This window comes from Dendropsophus ebraccatus, chromosome 1 (assembly GCF_027789765.1).
Source record: "Dendropsophus ebraccatus isolate aDenEbr1 chromosome 1, aDenEbr1.pat, whole genome shotgun sequence".
Taxonomy (NCBI): Eukaryota; Metazoa; Chordata; class Amphibia; order Anura; family Hylidae; genus Dendropsophus; species Dendropsophus ebraccatus.
Window position 1 is genome coordinate 164450908 of NC_091454.1, and position 19957 is coordinate 164470864.

Genomic DNA, 19957 nt, shown 5'->3' on the forward strand with positions numbered 1-19957 from the left:
CATGGACAACCAGTTTGGGAAAGAACAAGTCACAGTGTAACCAAAGGTTCACGTATGCAGTTTCAAAGAGTTTCATGCTCAGTCCACCATCATACAGGAAAATGATGTTTCGGTGGATAAAAACCACCTTGATCAAGCATTATAAAGGCAGTTTTATCTTTCCTTGGTGGACTAACGGTAGACTAATTATACTTTGGACTCTATCTGTAACCCATTTGTTATGATGTGACCTGTTGTTTTCCAAAATGGTTGTCTGCCACCTATAGTGTATATGTATTCCAAGATTACAACTTCTAGCATGCACATGGTGGGGGCTATAGTCCTACAACATCTAAAATTTGCAGTACTCACAGACAGATACTGCAGTGATTTCAGATGGACTAAAATTATAAGGAGGCACCGGCCTGGTCTGCATGCATGCAATTCCCTTACATCACACAATTTTTTTTCTAAAGAACCAAAAATACCATAAAAAATAATAATAATTTATTACACAGTTAAACAACAATTACACAGTATAGTATAACACTGATTATCAATTAAAAGGTCCAAGCATTCTAAATGTCCAAGTCAGTTGCTGTTCAGTTGTTGAGTTCAGTTTGTGTCCGAAACGCATTGGTGTGTTTCAATGTATCATATGCTCTGTAACCAGACATGTTTTAACAGATCTATAATTATGAATTTTATGGGACATGTTGGAATTGTTCTTTGGTGTTAACACAAACAAACTTTTCAAAAGTTTTCTCACTTCTAGTCACATTATATTATGGCACAACTTTGCTTGAGCACCTAGTAGCCCTTGGTTGTAAAAGGGTTGGCAGACCCGAACACGTTTTTCTAGCTAGGAGGAGGTCCAAGCATGAGACAGACACTGACATAGTGGGGTAACACAGGCCACTTTTAGGTTAGAATTGCTTCTAATATTCCATGTACTATAACTCTGTGATTAGGAAACCATAAACAGGTGTTAAATTCCATTTCACAGTAATTATAATCTGTTTCTATTATTACAATATTACAAAGCTCAATAAAAGCAGGGAGTCTCTAAAAGTGCTTTCTTTTTTTGGCAGTTATTAAAAACCTTGTAAAATCTGACCTAGTGCTTTACGTGACTAAGAAAAATTCGTTTAAAAACTGGTTGAGTGACATTGCACAAATATTTGCAGTACACTGTTCCACGACAAGCCATATACCTCTTTCCGTAAGAAATATTAAAGAGTTAAAATGATCCCTCATGTACAGCAAAGGGAATAACACTCAGATCAGGGAGGGTTCGACTGCTGGGACATCCACGATCTTGAGCAGATAGGTCAGTTGTCTATCAGGTAACCAGGGAGGGTCCGACTGCTGGGACATCCACGATCTTGAGCACATAGGTCAGTTGTCTATCAGGTAACCAGGGAGGGTCCGACTGCTGGGACACCCACAATCCTGAGCAGAGAAGTCAGTTTTCTATCAAGTAACTAAAACAGCAACATACACTCTCAGCCACCGCTCTATTCACTCTCTGTGAGATGGGTCTGAACTAGGGATGAGCGAACTGAACCGTTAAGAACCAGTTTAGTTACGAACTTTGAGAAAGTTCGTTATGAATCTGGTAAAAATAACAACAGTGACGCAAAATTGTACTTTTGTCACAGAATAGACCAGAATACAAGGGATTATTACTCCTAGAATCATTTGTATCCTGGTTTTCTGTGAATATCAAGGTGTGTGACATCACCCCTGTTAGAGTGAGACCTTAAATTAGTCTCCTCAGATATACCTGGGTGCTGCCTAATCAAAAATGTAATGTGACAGCTGTCTGTGAGTATTAACCAAGACACATGAAAGGGAAAATATTAAGGGAAAATAAGTTCATATTTTTACAATCAGGTTAAAAAAATAGAAGTACCACGTTTAGCGGCAACAACAAAATTTTTTTTTTTGTAAAAAAAAAATCCCATCACTGTCCCAGAAACAAAAAAAGTCCCATCAGCTGTCCCATCTCTGCACAGTTGTATAGAAAAATGTTGGTGACTCATTGGGCATCTTGGTGTCCAAGACCGTGCACCCCAGTGCTGATTTCTGGCCCTTTAATTATAGGCAAGGGCAGTACATGTCTGTTACTGCCCATTGGGTGAACATTCCCCCAGAAGACCACCAGAAAGTTAGCCCATTCTTGCCACTGTCACCTCCCCGATGCTTTAGGGGGCCAGTTCTGCACAAGTTCTGCCTCCACCAGCTTGCAACCATCCACCGCTTTGACTGCAGTCAAAACTGTCCCGGTGTCTTATTAACGATGTCAGGCCCGGCCCTCTCAGGCTATCCTCCATTTTGTGAACGAAGGCACAGTGGGCAGGAGCTCCTCCGGACCATCAGGGAGGAGAAGGAGGTATATGAATAGCTGACCCAAGGTCAATTAACAGTGGGAAGTGTTGTAGCCCACAAAGGGAGGAACATTGTCCCTGCAGTGCAGCAGGAAGGGCTAAGTCATACACTTTGTATGGCACATGTGATAAACCTCATAGTGCACAGGTTTCTTCGAACATGTCAAGCCAGTTGTTGATCCCTTTTGAGGATGCGACTCTGTGAGCATAAATCAAATACATCATCCCAGTTGTCCGTATTCTGGAAAGTGCAGTAACCAACATCATCAGCGAGGAGTCCCAGGCCACCACTCCAAGGCTGACCATCCTCTTCCATGAATAGTCTGTTCGCAATCATACTGGCCTATGTGCAATAAGGTACTGCCTCCTCCTCCTCCTCCTTAAATAGTCTGTTCCCAATCATACTGGCCTATGTGCAATAAGGTACTGCCTCCTCCTCCTCAAATAGTCTGTTCCCAATCATACTGGGCTTGGTGCAATCAATTGGTGCCACCTCCTCAAATAGTCTCTTTTCAACCATACTGGGCTGTTTGCAATCAAGTGCTACTGCCTCCTCCACACTGGGTCCAATACAGTACTATTACTGCTGCTGGTTCCACTGTCAAATGTCTGTTTTCCACCCAACTGGGTCCAAGGAACTTTGTGTCCTATGTCCCGTGTAATCACTTACACCTTGGCTATTTTTTTTTACTATTTTTGCACTTTGATTTTTTCCACTTTTTTTTTATTGTAATAGCAACTGCAACTAAACGAAACTATACCCTATCAGACTCCCACTATTGTAGCTGCAATTATTCAGCCGTTATAGCAAACTTCGTTTTATGTTCGGTTAGTACGAATCCGAACTTCACGAAAGTTCGCTGGATCGAACCGAACTTTTTTTGCTCATCCCCATCTGAACAATCCCCATCATTGTACATGCATGTGAACACAGACTGTATGTGCTCTCTGTTAAACTTCTACAAAAAAGCGACCACTGCAATAGAACACAGATACTTCTATAAAAGGTAAAAAGAACCAAATGGAAAACTTTGTCAATATCTGATTATAATATGGTTATTTTCATGTTTTGGGTCAGAAACCCCACTTGAATTGACTCTTCATTAATGTCCTATTGCTGCCCACATTAACCATATGATCTGTGACATCACTGATTCAGATGACACTGCAAACCTCCTCCTTCATATTGGCATTACCAGTAATATTAAGTTATGAGGGACATGTCGTTCTACAGGGGGCAATGTTCGGATCACGGTCAATGACTATGATAGGATTGAGCTGTCATTAGTGAGAGAAATTCAACTGTAGGACTATCAGCCAGCTAGGAAATGTAGGGAGGAGGATTCAGCATGAAAGGCTTTATGGGAAGTGTGTCCCTAAATTGCAGAGCAGCAAACTGTGTGTGGTGGATTTTTTCACCTTAATGGGTTCATCATGTGAACTAGGGTATGAAAAGGTGTTACCAAGCTCTTTTCTGCCTCTCCCCTCCATCCTACTCTAATTATTCACTCTTAAGAATTGTTAGAAGTTAGAGAGATGAGGTCACATGTGCCCATACAAGTCTGGAGAAAGGGTGAATTACAGTAATTGTTGTTTCTCTCACAAAACTAGTGCTTGTCTCACAGCAACCGCTTAGTACTGCTCTACAATGTCCCCAGTGCTGCTGTTGCTTCTGAGGGTTTGTTAAAGAAATATAAAGGATCAGGATCACTACCTCTCTGTATGTGTGCAGTGTATGCATCTACCTATTAGCTAAAAGGGACAAACTGCAGTCTACAGGGTGAACAATACCATAAAGAAGTCACAGAACTGATAGAAATAATGTACACACCTGTAACAGCTTATCCTGTAAAAGTTACCTGAAATGACAGCTGTACTTTCAAATAATTGTTATCTCCCCCCCCCCCCCCCCCCCCCCCCGCGCCTTAGGGCAAAAACTGTGAATACCTACAAATCCCTATAAAATGATGATACCACCAATGTCATGAACTGTTATTTATTTATGATAAACCAACTACATATATGTCACTAATGGTAAAACCATGTCACTGGCTCCCCAACCCTAAACGTGTATGCCCATCACTCGATCAAGACCGATTGTATCCACTAGAAACAAGGAACAACAACAGGCAAAGAGCTCTGAAAAAACGGGCAGAACTGACAAAATGTATTCTTGGAAAATTGAACTTTTTATTATACAAACCACAACAGGAATACCCCCTTTGAGTAATCTGTAACAGATACTAGGATGTGCAGTCTATCCTTGATGACTATACTGGCTGATTAACACTTGTTAATTTAATTAAAACTGTGAGTCCTGTAATTAGGTATTAGGTCTGTTTATTTCAGAGGAGAATCATTTCTTGGACCTCTTTCTGGGAATTTGTGGGGAAATGGCACAGGTGCTGCGGAAAGACAGACATTTTTGTGGGTGGATTGGCTACTAGTTGTTACACAGAATCAGTCATATCTGACACTTATTGATTGACTATCAGCAAGAAACATTTAATAAACCTGGCATTTCAACCACAGGCAACCTAATGGCCTTTTTTTATATGCAATTATGAGGTTTTTCACAAGGTTTTTTTTTTCTGCAGCATTTAAGCTACATGTGAAACATTCCCATACTATCAAGTGATTTTACATAACATGATATCGTTACCTTGATCCTTTAGTGTGGTAACAATGTGCTTCTTTGGCTCTCTGCTATTATTGATCTCTTGTGAGCCCCTTTCATGGTACACAGTTATTTCTAATTACCATAATTTCCAGGGGAAAGGATCAGAACTAGGCTGAGTATCGGGATCTTGCTTTCTTTTCTCTACCTCTCTGGCCAATCAAAGGACAGTACTGCTTCCTCTTCTCTGCTACGACGTTACGTAATGCTGATGAAAGGGCACAGGACTTAACAGGCTACTTTAAATGACATATAGATGTCATGTGTTTTGTGAAGGTTTCCATCGTGCTTAGGAAACACTTTGGTGGATTATAGAGTTTTGTTTATTGAATCCTTGTGTCCTGCTCTAGAGAGAATATTTCCCTTGGACAATATTTTCCAGTTTGCAATGTTCTTCTACACCCTCTGCTGTCTAGTGACCAATCAGCAGCATCATTATTGAATGGGAAAAGTGTCCAATATATGTAGACCAGATCATGGACTGCCATATTATAAATTAGTAAGCATCCTCTCATTGGCCAACGCAGATGTTTTATTCCTGCCTAAATTACATTTTTATCTAAAGTCCACCCATTCGCAAATCCCATGTGATTCTTTATTTTTTCAAGCACTCCGGATGCGTTCTGGCCCACCCAGCCTTTTTCAACATTTCTATTTTTTACCGAAATGTGCTCTGTGCATTTAAAACACTTATGGGATAAAGAATCGCATGGAAATTGCGAGTGTCTGGCTCATCTAATTTTAAAGTACTTGGGACTTCCCATTTACCCCACGCACTGCACCTGGATTGCAGTGTCGATCTTCAGGATATCCATTTTTAGGCTACCCTACCATCACACATGGCAGTTGTTTAGAACATTGCCCCTGCAGTTTCTGAGCCAGAGAGGTGAGATGGCTCCAGTTCCTATTCTTTTTTTAATCCATTCTTAATTTTGCCTCAAAAACAGTTGTGTGTGATTGCAGCCATGGAAATCACCCCCCCCCCCCCCCAGGATGAAAAACCAGACACCACAATAGGAGGCCCATACTGATCTTTGCTATGGGGTCACCTTTATCTGTCCATGAGAACCAATGGTATATCTTCAGCAAATCTCACTAAGGGCCATATTAGACAGCCAGATCATTATAGTAAATAAGCGCCAACCTGCTAGATTAGCACTCGTTTACTGAGCCCCTTACAAGACTTGACTATAATGCACCAAGGGCTGCATGGACATTGTCAGTGATGTCCATGCAGCCTTTGCTTTAAAAGTGAAAGGGGAAGATATATTAAACATGGTGTAAAGTCAAAATGGCTCAGTTGCCCCTAGCAATAAATCAGATTCCACTTTCCCTTCCTCACAGATTCTTTGTAAAATGAAAGGTGGAATCTGATTGGTTGCTAGGGGCAACTGAGCCAGTTTCACTTTACACCATGTTTGATAAATCTCCCTCAAGGTTTATATATTACCTATCCATGCTCCCTGGTGTTCTCTTAACTTCTCTCCGCTCCCCTCAGCCGCCGGTGTAACTTAAGAGTGTTTCTGAAGTGACAGGCTGCTCAGTCAATCACTGTCCGCGGTGGTCCCGTCCCAGCCAGTGATTGGCTATGCAGCCTGTCACTTCAGAGAGCGGCTCTGAAGTAGCACTGGCAACTGCAAGGAGCAGCGAAGAGAACACTGAGGAGTGTGGACAGGTAATGCATGAACTTTACTACAGTTTCATCAGCCACTGGCCGCGCATAGCTTTTGCACACAACAATGCACGCAGAGTGGCCTATGATTTTAGGTCAGGACCTAAAGACATGATCGCCAATGATTGTCATCATCAGCTGATCATTCTCTTTATTACACGGAGCGATGATCTGCTGAATCGGCCTGATCGGCCCTAACTGCTGGGAAAGGAAAGTCCGGATGACCAGCTCAAAATACAAGTGGTTAGATGTAAGAAAACTCCGGGTTGTCAAAACCCCGACTCCAGGAGATAAGATGAAAAAAAAACGCTTCCAGGGGGGTTTGAAGGGCAGGTCAAATTTTAAATTTCAAAGTTTAGAATTTCAAACTTTTAAACTAGATTTGAATTTCCAGGGAAATACATAGTGCTTGAACAGAGCGCCCCTTTACCAGTGACTTCCCTTTAAGAGAAACTTTAATCCTGGGTGCCGTCCCTTAATGTGCGACTTGGCTCCCCTCCCTTTAGGAGCAACCTGGGTCGCTTGAAGAGCTCTTAAAGGGACCCGGGTCCCTCTTAAAAAGGGACCCGGGTCGCTCTTAAAAAGGGACCCGGGTCGCTCTTAAAAAGGGACCCGAGTCGCTCTTAAAAAGGGACCCGGGTCGCTCTTAAAAAGGGACCCGGGTCGCTCTTAAAAAGGGACCCGGGTCGCTCTTAAAAAGGGACCCGGGTCGCTCTTAAAAAGGGACCCCGGTCGCTCTTAAAAAGGGACCCCGGTCGATCTTAAAAAGGGACCCAGGTCGATCTTAAAAAGGGACCCAGGTCGATCTTAAATGGACCCAGTTCGCTCTTAAAAGGGACCCAGATCGCTCTTATAGGGACCTAGGTCGCTCTTAAAGGGACCAATTTCGCTCTTAAAAGGGACCCAGGTCACTCTCAAAAGGACCCAGGTCGCTCTTAAAAGGGACCCATTTCGCTCTGTAAAGGCACCCAGGTCACTCTTAAAGGGACCCAGATCGCTCTTAAAAGGGACCTATTTCAATCTTAAAGGGACCCATTTCGCTCTTAAAGGGACCCATTTCGCTCTAAAGGGACCCATTTCGCTCTAAAGGGACCCATTTCGCTCTTAAAGGGACCCATTTCGCTCTTAAAGGGACCCAGGCCGCTCTCAGAGGGACCCAGGTCGCTCTTGAAGGGACATATTTCACTCTTAAAAGGACCCAGGTCGCTCATAAAGGGACCCAGGTCGCTCTAGCGATATGGGTCTCTTTAAGAGCGACATGGGTCCCATAACTTTTGGAGTGACTTGGGTCCCTTTAAGAGCAACATGCATCCCGTCCGTTTAAGAGCAACTTGGTCCCGTCCCTTTACGAGTGACTTGGATCCCTTTAAGAGCTACATGGGACCCTTTAAGAGCGACTTGGGTCCCGTCCCTTCAAGAGCGACTTGGGTCCCTTTAAGAACGATCTGGGTACTTATAATGGTAAAGACCATTGCTCGGTTACTATGACAATCTTACTCATGTCAGTGAGACAAAATCGTTATGGACCTTCCATATATTACATCTTCTATTGGCCAATAGTGGACATGTGACTGTGGATGGTGTGATACATTGCCTGACGAGACCTTAGAGTTCCTATTGGCTGCTATATTTCAGCTATTTGCATATGTGCTGTGATTGGCTGTTAGTGGTTAGAGTGTGGCCATTATTTGCAATGGGCCATTATTTTCTATGGGAAATTAGGGGTTTTTAAACGTAAATTTCTTAAAAACGACAAATCCGATCGAAACGAGAAATAGATAGCGCACCTCACACCGCCGAGGGCTTTGAAACGCAGTTTGAACGGAGTCTGTGTGTAAAGCGGTTCGGGCTGTATTACTCGCAGAAAAATGGCTGGAAGAAGAAGAAACGGAAGAAGAAGAAGAAGAATACGGATTACAATATAGTGCTTTTCAAGCACTATAATAAGAGAATCCAACACAGTGTCCCCAGTTTGCACTTGACATAAAGTACAAGGTAATGCATTAGCCTAGAAAAATATTCCAGATCTCATGAATACTAAAGCAGTGGTGTTCAATTGTTGCCAATTGTTAACACACATACAAGTTCTACCACAAAAAAAAGCTGCCTACACAGTATGAGGCTGACAGATCTGCTTTAAAGACCATGTTATTATAAGGCTGAACTGGAGACTGAAGTACTACAAAAGCCATACAGACATGTAATGTGATGTCAGCACAAGCTGGAGCATAGACATGCTCAAGACAAACAATTAAGTTATTTTTAGGGATTCGGAGCAGTAGGTTTGGTAGTCTTAAACCATCATTAGTTTCCAGTGATGCACTGGTTGCTATGGTAAAAACACAGACAGATTAACCCTTGCAATGCTCGATATTTGCTATAATTAAAAGAAACTTGTAATCACTTCCTCTGACACTATGTTGTAATTTAGAAGGTCTCCCGCAGTTTGTAGCACCATCGGTTTTAAGCTAAAATTTACATTTTCTCTCTAGCGATTGATACAATGTGTTGAACAATAGAGGATTATTATGCCACTGCACAGTATACAAGTGTGTATTGCTTCTCAGGAAGAAAATAAAACTTAGAAGAATGGATGTGAAGTATGATCCAGGGGGTACTTAGCTGCAAAGCTAATAGCCCTCTAAGCCTGAATGAGAATTTATCTTCATGCTGCCTGCAGGATTCATACCTGAAAACCAGCACCAGATAGACACTTATGTATTCATCAACAATGCTGCAGAGTCTTTAGGAATAATGCCTCCCAGAAGCCGCAGTAATGAAACAATACGTGAAATGTGGGTCAGACACTTATGGTATTTTCTCTGGCATCTAAACAAGCAGCATTAAGTACAGTCACTGAAGGCAAGTGATGAGGGTAAAGATGAAAAAAGGAAAAGGAGGAGTAAGAAAAAGTCAAAAATGGGGAGGGAGAGGAAAAGTAGAAGAAAAAAAACTGTATATATTATGTAATTCTCTATGGCTCAAATTACTTAATTTAGGTGAGTCCAAGGTATTCTTTGGGATGACGGCAAAAAAGTATTCCCACATATACCAGGTGTACCTGCAGAGGGCACATTCCCTTTGCAAGCACTTTTTCTGGCTCCATCTAATAATTGATGTGGGTCTGAACACTAAAGGCCCTATTTGGCCAATACTGATTGTTACGGACGATAATCGCTTTGTGTAATAAAAAACAACGGTCAGCCGACACGCAAAATGTCTGCTGATTGTTGTCATTCAACGTGTTGAAATGTCAATGATCACTATAGAAGACCGCCACTATCTATTGGTTGCCCGGACAATCTGGCGATCACATTCTGACATGCCATAGCGACATGTTAGAGGTTTAAATTGGTTGGGATCCGGGTGCTGAGACCCCCAACAATAGTTAGTATGAAGAAGCAGAAGGATTCTACCCCTTAATCACTGCTAAAGTAGCAGTTGACAGAATTATAATGGAGCCCTATGGGACTTCTGGTAATCGCTGGATCAGAAGTTCCATAGGGGTCCATTATAATTTCAATGACTGCTACTTTAGCAGTGAGAAGGAGATGGAAGAGGCAGAGGGCGCGGGGTTCTCAGCACCTGGACTCTGACTGATAAAAACCTCGGACATGTCTAAAGTTTGTTTAAATGACAGGTACCCTTTAAATTCACAGACATAAGACTATACGTCAGGTCATCAATATCATCAATGTGACACAAGTGGTCTGGTAGTGTAAGATTTGTATGTAGCTGCTTACCACAATTATTTACTGATTTTAATGTCAGCTGACTTGTCGCACCAGTGACATCCAATTCTATAAAGTACCACACTGGAATTAAGTGAGCCAGGAGCATAAGTTTTCGCTTCTGCATCTCAGTGCAGTGTCAGTGAAAGTGCCCCCTGTGGCTATATCCATGTTTTCCTCTCTAGGGCTGCATCCTCCTTTGTTAAAATGCCAAGCAATCCGACTTGAGTATGCTCGAGTCGCAGTCATCTACAGCTACGAAGAGATTACCTTCACAGTCCTGTCCCCTGATGTAAGCCCCAGCCTGAAGTGGATCTGCTATCATTTGGAAGGTGAGGGAGACTTCCTGGGTCAGAGTACAGAGCTGTAGACCCCACTATGCAGACCATCCCCCTCCCCTGATCCCCCTCCCACCCATTACAGGGAGCTCTTAAACCAAAGCAATGCTCTTAAACCAAGTCACAATTTTGAAAAACTGTGAGCTCTTCTTGCAAAACGCTCTCAATCCAAGTTACTCTTAAACCAAGCTACCACTATATACATATTCTGTTAATCCCTTTATGAAAGCAGAATAGGTAATAATGCACTGAACCTTCCATGTTTAAATATTGTCTATTAAATGCAGTAAATCTCCAGGACAGCCTTCTATTAAGCATATTTAACTTTAGCTTCTGTTTTGTTTGCCAAATTATGAGATAAATGCATTGCTAGAACTAACAAAAAAAAAAAAGCTGAATGGAAAACAGGAAATCAAGAAAAAAAAAGCAACTCCCAATCCTATGGAAAGTGTCTGGAGAAATCAGACAACAGTTTCTAATGAATGTAGGAGGACATGTATGTGAGATGTTCTGTCAAGTAGGAGGTTGCTATGGGAATTACTTGCAGTGTTATTTCCAAGCTGCCTTCGTCACAATCCAACCCAGACTATTTTAGGTGTCAGATTTTTATATTTATTTTTCAACAAGTGCTGCTGTAAAGTTATTTATATTGTGTTTTTCTAAAGAAAAAAAATAACTATAATTATTTATTGTAGAACCAGCTTAACGGATAAAGAAGAACCAGCGTGCTTTTCTAAACTTTATGTAGGCAGATCAATAGAGGTTCTGCATGCATGCCAGCATATAATTAAGTGTATAGATATTACTGTCATATTCACCGTATATATAATGGGATACATTTTGCTTCTAAAGGAGAATCACATGACATATTATGGCGAAGTAATGTGGCACTGACAAAAAGAGCCTGAGGAAACCCATAAGGTCTTTCTATCCCACATGGGGAGTCCAGTACTATAAATAATGCTTTATAATGGAGGGGTTCTGTAACAGACTTTGCACAGGGGCACAGCGGCTTAAAGTTACACCCCTGGGAGGCTTCATATGATGCCTTTACACAGGGTCTGTACACAAGGTGTTACTAATGTAAGACGTTTTGGTGAAGTCTGGAGCACAAAGTAAAATTCTGCTTAAAGCTCGGCAACATGGCAACATTTGTGCTTGTATAGAATATTCCAGAAAACGTACCTTGGATAACTGCTGCTCAGATCCAAATCCTAGGCCAAAAACTGTATTTGCTCTGCTGTCAGCCCACTGACCAAATTTCTGAGAGGTCTTTGTGAAAGTCATATTGGGTGTGATTGTGCTATTTATAATTACCTGGAAAACAGTGGGAAAAAAAACAGGAGTTAAATGGAATTATTTTTTTTGTAAAGAAACAAACACTCAGTACACACACATGCACGCGTGCAAAACTGCAGCAAGAAGATAGAAGGAGTTAGAGATCTTAGCATAAAAAAAGAAAAATCCTAAATACTATGAAAAGGGGAAAGTTGCAGACAGCTCCAGCAAACTACAAGGAAAACCCTGCTCTAACCTATGACAAGCCTTCCCGAACCAGGGGCTTAAGAGAACTGCGAATTACCATTTTACAAATTGCCCCCTTGTGTCTGTCTCTTATTGCACACTACCATCAAGGGCACCTCAATGATCATTAGTCAGGAGGCATATACATACACACAGGGGGGGCCACAGAGGACTACTGCCAGCATCACTCTAGTGCAACCACTAAATTAGTGTGCCCGCCCAGGGATAGTAGGAGATCTGATGGAAGCCACACTGACCATTGTGAAATACTATTGGGGGAAGGGGTGGGGGTGAGAATTTTGTGACCTTTCTACAAACAGTCAAACAAATTGCTCTATTAACTAAGGATATACGTTCAGAAAAAAGGTATTTATGCAATATAAGAGGAAGGGTTTTTTTTCAAAACCAATGCACAGTACAGCTGGAATGAGTCAGGTTTGTTCCTTTCTATTTCTTAACCGTATCACAGGTTAAATATTCCTGGGTTTCATCAGTGAGTAAATTAATCCCATAATAAAAGGAAATGTGCAGAAAATCAATAAGAATGTACAGCATTTGTACAAACTCCATGTTTCATCCAGCAGTGAATGGCATGAATTAACCTAAACTCTCATCACCAGCCTGAAAAGGTCACTCCTATTAGAGAATATGCTCCGTATAAACAGTGCATTATAGTTTGTGCCAGGAATGAGTCATTGAGGAAAAAACAATTAGTGGATGAGAAACCAAGAAGGGTATTCTGCTAATGCTTAAACTGCTCACCACGTATCTATGTCGTTCTTTTGCAGCATATTAATGGTAAACGCTAATTGTGCAATGAGGTTTACCTGATCTGATTGGCGGAAATGCTGCCAAAGCAATCTCCCTCATCAAGGGGTGAGAATACACTATTTTATGGACTTGTTTTTTCCTGAATACCCTTAAGACATTTCCAATATCAACATGTCATATTAATATGTCCACACCCTTAAAATGATGTTAAACTTGCTAGGCTTACATCTAATCATTTCAGGTAGCTCAAACAGATCTGGCAGCCAGGCTGCACTCATTTACATAGTCTCATATGAGAGCTGCTTTCAGAAATATTGTGGAATTTTCCTTTTATGTGTTCAGACACCTATGAGTCTGCTTAAAGAGTCACTGTCGTATTTTTTTTTTTTTTTTGCAGAAATCAATAGTCCAGGCGATTTTAAGAAACTTTGTAATTGGGTTTATTAGCCAAATCTGCCATTATCTGCATGTAAAAAGCCTTTTCCCACGTCCCCCCCTCCTTCCTCTTTCTCATCCACTCCAAAAAATCTGAAAATTGTGACTTGTTGCAGGAGACGTACCCTGTCTGTTCTAGGGAGAGGGGAGGGGGGAGGAGGAAGGAGGGAGTTAGCCGGCAGCAGAAAGCAGATAACAGAGGATTACAGGCACGGAGCTGGGTGACAGCTGTAATCTGAGCTCAGACAGGTCACTGGTGACTGTCACAGGAGATATCACGTGAGGGATTTGTAGATTAACTCTTTGTTGTCCTGTTTTGGTCTTTTCTTTAGCTCTCTCCATAGGAGAACAATGAAGACAGGGGGGAGAGCTTCAAACTGCTTTTTCATGATAAAAATGCATTTTTCTGATAATAAACCCAATTACAAAGTTTCTTAAAATCGCCTGGACTATTGATTTCTGCAAAAAAAAATTTCAGGACAGTGACACTTTAAGAACAGCTTAAGGTACACCTGTTGCTACTGAGTGGATGCAACTGATAGAAGAAAAAATAGAAAAAAAATGTCATTTGCCCACAATGGACAATTATTGTTTGCACTAAAAACACTATCTTCTGCACATAATGGGTCATACACACAATCATATCACAGCCTTATAAGACACCAGAGTTGTATGGGGCTTAAACAGGGCAATCCTAGAAGTCAGCTAGTCCCTAGTGTAGAGAGGTACATAATGGTTTGTTAGAATTTGTAAAAAAAATAGGAAATATGGTGCTATACATCCCCATGTAGCAGAAAGGTACTAAGCTGCAGTAACTCAATATCGGCTCTGTATACACAGCTCTGGCAAATGCATAGAATCATTTTTGTAGCTTGAATTCTCGAAAAAGTGAAATGTTTTCCTAAAAAAATAACAGGGTTGGGGGTTGTCTAGAACTTCAGATATTGATGGCTTTTTTAGAAGATAGGCAACCAATCACAACTGCTCATCTGTTGTTATTTAGCTTAGCGGCTGCACCCATATCTACACAGTATACAAAGCTGGGAGGACATGGCTCTGCAGCCATGGCAAGTGTTGGACCTCCACTCATGTTATAATGATGGCCTATCCTAAGCAAAGACCTAAACACTTTTAGGCCACATACACACACAACGTATAATTTGATTAAACAACGGAAAACCTGCAATAATGGCCGTTTAATCACTGTGACCGATCAATTTACTTACTATGTAATTTCATGTGGCTGCACAGAAAACCAACATGTCAGTTTTGCACGGCCGCTATTCATTGAAGTGCAGACAATGTAAAGTATGGCTCCGGACGTACTTTACATTGTCAGCTATGGTTAATGGCAAAGCGCGCACACCCGAATGTGCCTGTGCCGCACTCCAATTAAAAAGAAGTGATGTTCATCTGGCCGGTTCTGCTGTACCGGCCATGGTGAACTTCACTCAGAGTGGCCATTCAATGACACAGCTGTGTCACAGAATGGCCGCTGTGTGAACCCAGCCCTAGTCTGAAAAAATATCGCTTTGCATGCATGCAATGACATCCCTAGCTTGAAGACAGTAAACATGATGGATGTCTATGAACACTGGAAAAGTAGTTAACTTAACCATAACAAAGTTCAGCCTATAGAGCAGTCTCTTTCTGATGGCTCTCACACACGGCAGAGCGCCTCATTGGCAATCCACTCTGGTTCGGTGAGTTTCCATTAAGAATACCTTACATTGTGATTCTGAAACTTCATGATCACAAGTATACTCAATCTGTTTGGTGTGGGTACATAAGGGAAACCCATAAAAACACAGAGGCACCGTAAAGCTGTTTACTCACCATTAGTCAATAACATAAAATAATACACGCTACATACAAAATTATGGACCCTAAATACTATTATGTATTGTGTATTGTACCAATTTCTAAGTTACCTCCCACACAGGGCTCTTTACATTGTTGCAGGTGATAAAGAGGAGACCTTTACACCCCTCATTAATGGAGAATATGCTTTGTTGTCTCGCACTGTCAGGAACGTATAAGTCTCCACTGCTTGTCATATGCAGGAACATAGCACAATGCATAGCACTTATTGATAGAGAAGCTTGTCATCACAGAGCCATTAAGCTGCATACATGACTCAGTCTTAATTATACCACCATTCCTTTACTGTGGAGAACGGAAATGAAAATATTTAAGTAACAATGGCAATTTTTTTTGGCGTTGAGTCATTGTTACAAATAGTGTTAAATTCTGTTTTCTACATCGTAAAAGCGAAAAAAAGAAGCAAAGCTTTACAGTGGAAAATGTTTTTAAACATTTGTTTTCCTATAACCTATACATATAGGATATAGCTGGTTTATTGGCCAAGTTAAGGAATTAAGATGCAAAAAATTGATAGGGCCCCATCCACCTCTAGAACGAGCAGGAAGAAGCACCAGGCTAAATGCTTCTCTGCCAATCTCTTCTTGCAGGGGAAGCAAATGCTATAGAAAGCATCTGGAGCTCGTCTGCTGCAGTGAGAAGAGCGACAGGGAAGCACTTAGGTGAGCTAACGGGGGTCTTAGCACCCTGACTCAATGACATGTCAAAAGTTTATTTAAATGACATCAACTCTTGTCAACTAGAGAATCTGTGCATCCTGCATGACCTTTTATTATTGTACATAGTGGGGGTGGATTTATCACAGTGTGCCACGGAAAAGGCAAAAGACTTGTCCCTATTCAGTGGTGTACACCAGCCGTATCCCCCGCAGCCCTGTGTCAAACTGGCGTGGCCTAGAGTGTGTGCCCTAGGATTGTGACGCCCCTCTGTCCCGCCCTCACCACCATTAGGAATGCCGCTGGGAAGGATTTTTCCTATTCATCACCTGTCTGAACAGTGCACAGGTGCTTTAACGATCCAGCTCATGTGCAGTGTTCAGACAAGTGATGAATAGGAGAAATTGTTCTAGGGGCATTCCTAATAATGTAGAGGGTGGGGAGGAGGGATGGAGAGGTGTTGCAATCCTAGGGCATGGGTACACTAGGCCACACCAATATGACACAGGGCTGCAAGTTTAAAAGTTGTTTTTAGGACAATGACTGCATCAGCTATCCAAAGGCACAAGCGGCCGGGGGGGGGGGGGGGGGCGGGGGGGGTCACATTGTGGGTACAGAGTCGCCACCCCAGTCTTGATCAATGTCCCCCAGTATTTCTAAGATTTCATTATAATACATTTATATTACTGACAATTCATGTGACAAATAACCATGAACTCAGGCTTCCTTTCAATATCCCTCCTCCACTAAGAGCAGAAGCTTTCAATTACAAAATATAAGTGCAGACATAATACAAGTCTGGTACATGATGTTTTCCCAATGATTGAGCTCTGTTGATTCAGGACACCAACACTGCTTGAAACAAGCCATGCGCTTAACCCTTTGCCTCTGCAGCCTAGTTTGGCATTAATGACCAGACCATTTTTATTTTTGTGTTTTTCGTTTTTTCCTCCTTGCCTTCAAGGAGCCATAGCATTTTTATTTTTCCATCTACAGGGCTGGCTGGGGCATTATTTTTTGTGCCACAATCTCTAGTTTTTAATAGTATCATATTTGTATAGCTGTATTGTCGCTTTTTATTAAATTTTTTCTGATAATGGGACAAAAAAAAATGTAATTCTTGCGTTTTTTTCCTCTTTTTATTTACGGCATTATGCGGAAATAATATTGTTATATTTTACTAGATCAGCCCAAAACGCACACTACAATATTAAATGTTTTTTTTACATGTTTTATTTTTAAAATGGGAAGGAGGGGGTTAATTTAAACCTTTATTATTTGAAATCTTCACATGGAGTCTGCATATGCTTTCAGACTACACTGAGGTAAATATTTTACCTCCAGCAGTAAGGGAAAAAGATCAGGAGTGTGACTGCAGGGGTCCCAATCAGACAGTGACAGGAGAGCAGCTCCTGTCACTGACACTTAAATGCTGCAATAGCGGTGTTTAAGGGGTTAATGGTGAACAGCAGCGCGATCACTGCTACGCGTAAGGACCTGACTACTATCACTATCAGCTATGAAGCCAATTTAACTCCCGAACTTGCTACATAGAGCCCCTGTGCATTAAATCATCAAGGGGTTAGACGTTGTTTCTCCTGGCATGTCTATTTTAACAGGTGTACAACTGGGTGTTACAATTTCCCTTGTCAAAGGGTTGAGTCCATATGCAGTCAGATATTGCCAGCATGGAGTGGACAACATCAGACTTTGTAGGGATACACTACCAACTGGTAAAAACTTTATAAACCATTTTCACTTATAGACACTTGAAAATATGTTTCATTGTCTGAAAATCCCTTTAGGTATATAATTTTGTTTAGTACTATATTTTAGCCAGGTCTACAAAGTACCAGATTTAAAGAAAAACTCTGGACATAAAACTAAAAATCCAGGGCAGGCAAAGGATGATGGTATCATAAGAAAGAATCTAAATTTACCTGTCCCTGAGCCCCACTTAGCTGCACACAGTGCCGCCGCTCGTTGTCAGTCTCCAGTGTTACCTGTCTTCCTGTGTAGGCAAAACCTGTCAAGAAATCTTTGGTGTTCAGAAATGTTTGGTGTCCAGTCCCAGTCACTGACTGGCTGAGTGGCCATTTCTGAGCGAGGTCATGACGTCATTGGAACGGGAACTATAGGAGGCCAGCGAGGTCCTTGAGTGGTGAAACTGCGATGTGCGGGGGAAGGGGGGGGGGATTTTTATATTATGCCCAAAGCTCTTCTTTAATAATGGTACATGAAAAATTTGCTATGTACTTCACTTATGAAGCTGCATATGAGCACTACTCTTCTATGCTTAAAGGAGAAGTCCAGCAAAAATTTTTATTTAAGTATTATATTGCCCCCCAAAAGGTATACAAATTCCACAATATACACTTATTACGGGAAATGCTTATAAAGTGCCATTATCCCTGCACTTACTACTGCATCAAGGCTTCACTTCCTGGATAACATGGTGATGTCACGACCCGACTCCCAGAGCTGTGTGGGCTGTGGCTGCTGGAGAGGATAATGGCAGGGGGACACTGAGCATCCCCCTGCCATCATCCTCTCCAGCAGTCACAGCCTGGGAGTCGGGTCGTGACATCACCATTTTATCCAGAAAGTGAAGCCTTGATGCAGTAGTAAGTGCAGGGAAAAAAAGCACTTTAAAAGCATTTCCCGTGACAAGTGTATATTGGTGATTTGTATACCTTTTGGGGGGGCAATACAATACAATAAATTTTCGCCTGACTTCTCCTTTAAGATCCAAGCTAAAATGGATATCAAATGTCATAATAATAGAACATTTGAAACATAATCATTCCAAATCTGAAAATAAGATGCCATTAAAAGGAAAAAAAAAGTGGTTCCCCTTGTTAAATACTAGGGGATTCATGCAGCTTTTTAACTGCATTTTTATCCACTATTCCGTTTTGGAATTCATTGAGTCTTAGGTCAATACAAAAGAAAATTACATTTGCAAACTGTAGGGAATAAAATAATACAGGGAAAGCAAATCAGAAGTGTGTAGGCAGCCAGAAGCCTTCAGGAATATGTCGCCTAATGAACACATGCACAGCAAGGGGTATCCACAATAACACGTTCAGCTAGAACTGGAGGAAGAAGAGGGTGCGTCGCCTCCCCAGGATCTGCTGAATAATAATACCAGGCTAATTATCCATAATAAAACAAGATATTGATTCACATATTCTTGGATTGTGCTGTAAGGAGACACATCTTGTGGTTTCATGACTTCATTTTGTTTGGCACTAACAGAAAATGACTATCAGCTGGTATTTTTTTTTTAAGTCTTTTAGGTTTTGTTTATTATGTAATGAGGACAAGATGCAAAACAATTGCAGTCATTTACCAGTGTGTCTTCATTTTACATAAAACATTTTGTATTATTATACCAAAGAGATACTGGAAGGAACTGGTCTCTGTGTTCAGATCAGCAGCTATAAATGGCCATAATCTCCCCTGTGCAGGAGATTAGAGAAGCTAATGCTCCACCGCACATTACCGCAAATAATTAAGTCAATCAGAGTAAAATATTATAATTGGAAAAAGTTTCAATCTTGTCGCTTGATCATGTTCCTCTATAGGTGTGTTGAACTGAAAGAGTGAAAACATTTGGTTCTGTATATAGTGTCCTTGTATAGAGCATTACAGTAAGCACATAGGTCAGCATTAGTAGCTTGCAGCGCTGGGGCCAGGGTTTAAAATCCCCAAGGCTACATGGAGGCTGAGTCTTCTTTATGCTTGCTTACATTTCCGAGAGCTCAACTATAATCCAAACAACAATTATTGCCTCACTATGAAAATTGTCCATTGTGTGCATAATGGGTATAGGTAAGAGATATGGAAATTAGTAAATATTTGCATTAAATAACATTCTTCAGTAGGATGTGTCTATGCACA

General features: G+C 41.3%; 1 protein-coding gene across 1 annotated transcript in view; it reads right to left on the minus strand.

Annotated features, from left to right (window-relative positions):
* HOMER2 (homer scaffold protein 2) overlaps nucleotides 1–19957 on the minus strand; it is a 123668-nt gene that overhangs the window by 39509 nt on the left and 64202 nt on the right. Inside the window, exon 3 of the mRNA XM_069956611.1 lies at nucleotides 11973–12104. Within this exon, the coding sequence (XP_069812712.1) occupies nucleotides 11973–12104 (132 nt within the window). The remainder of the gene's footprint in view (nucleotides 1–11972; nucleotides 12105–19957) is intronic.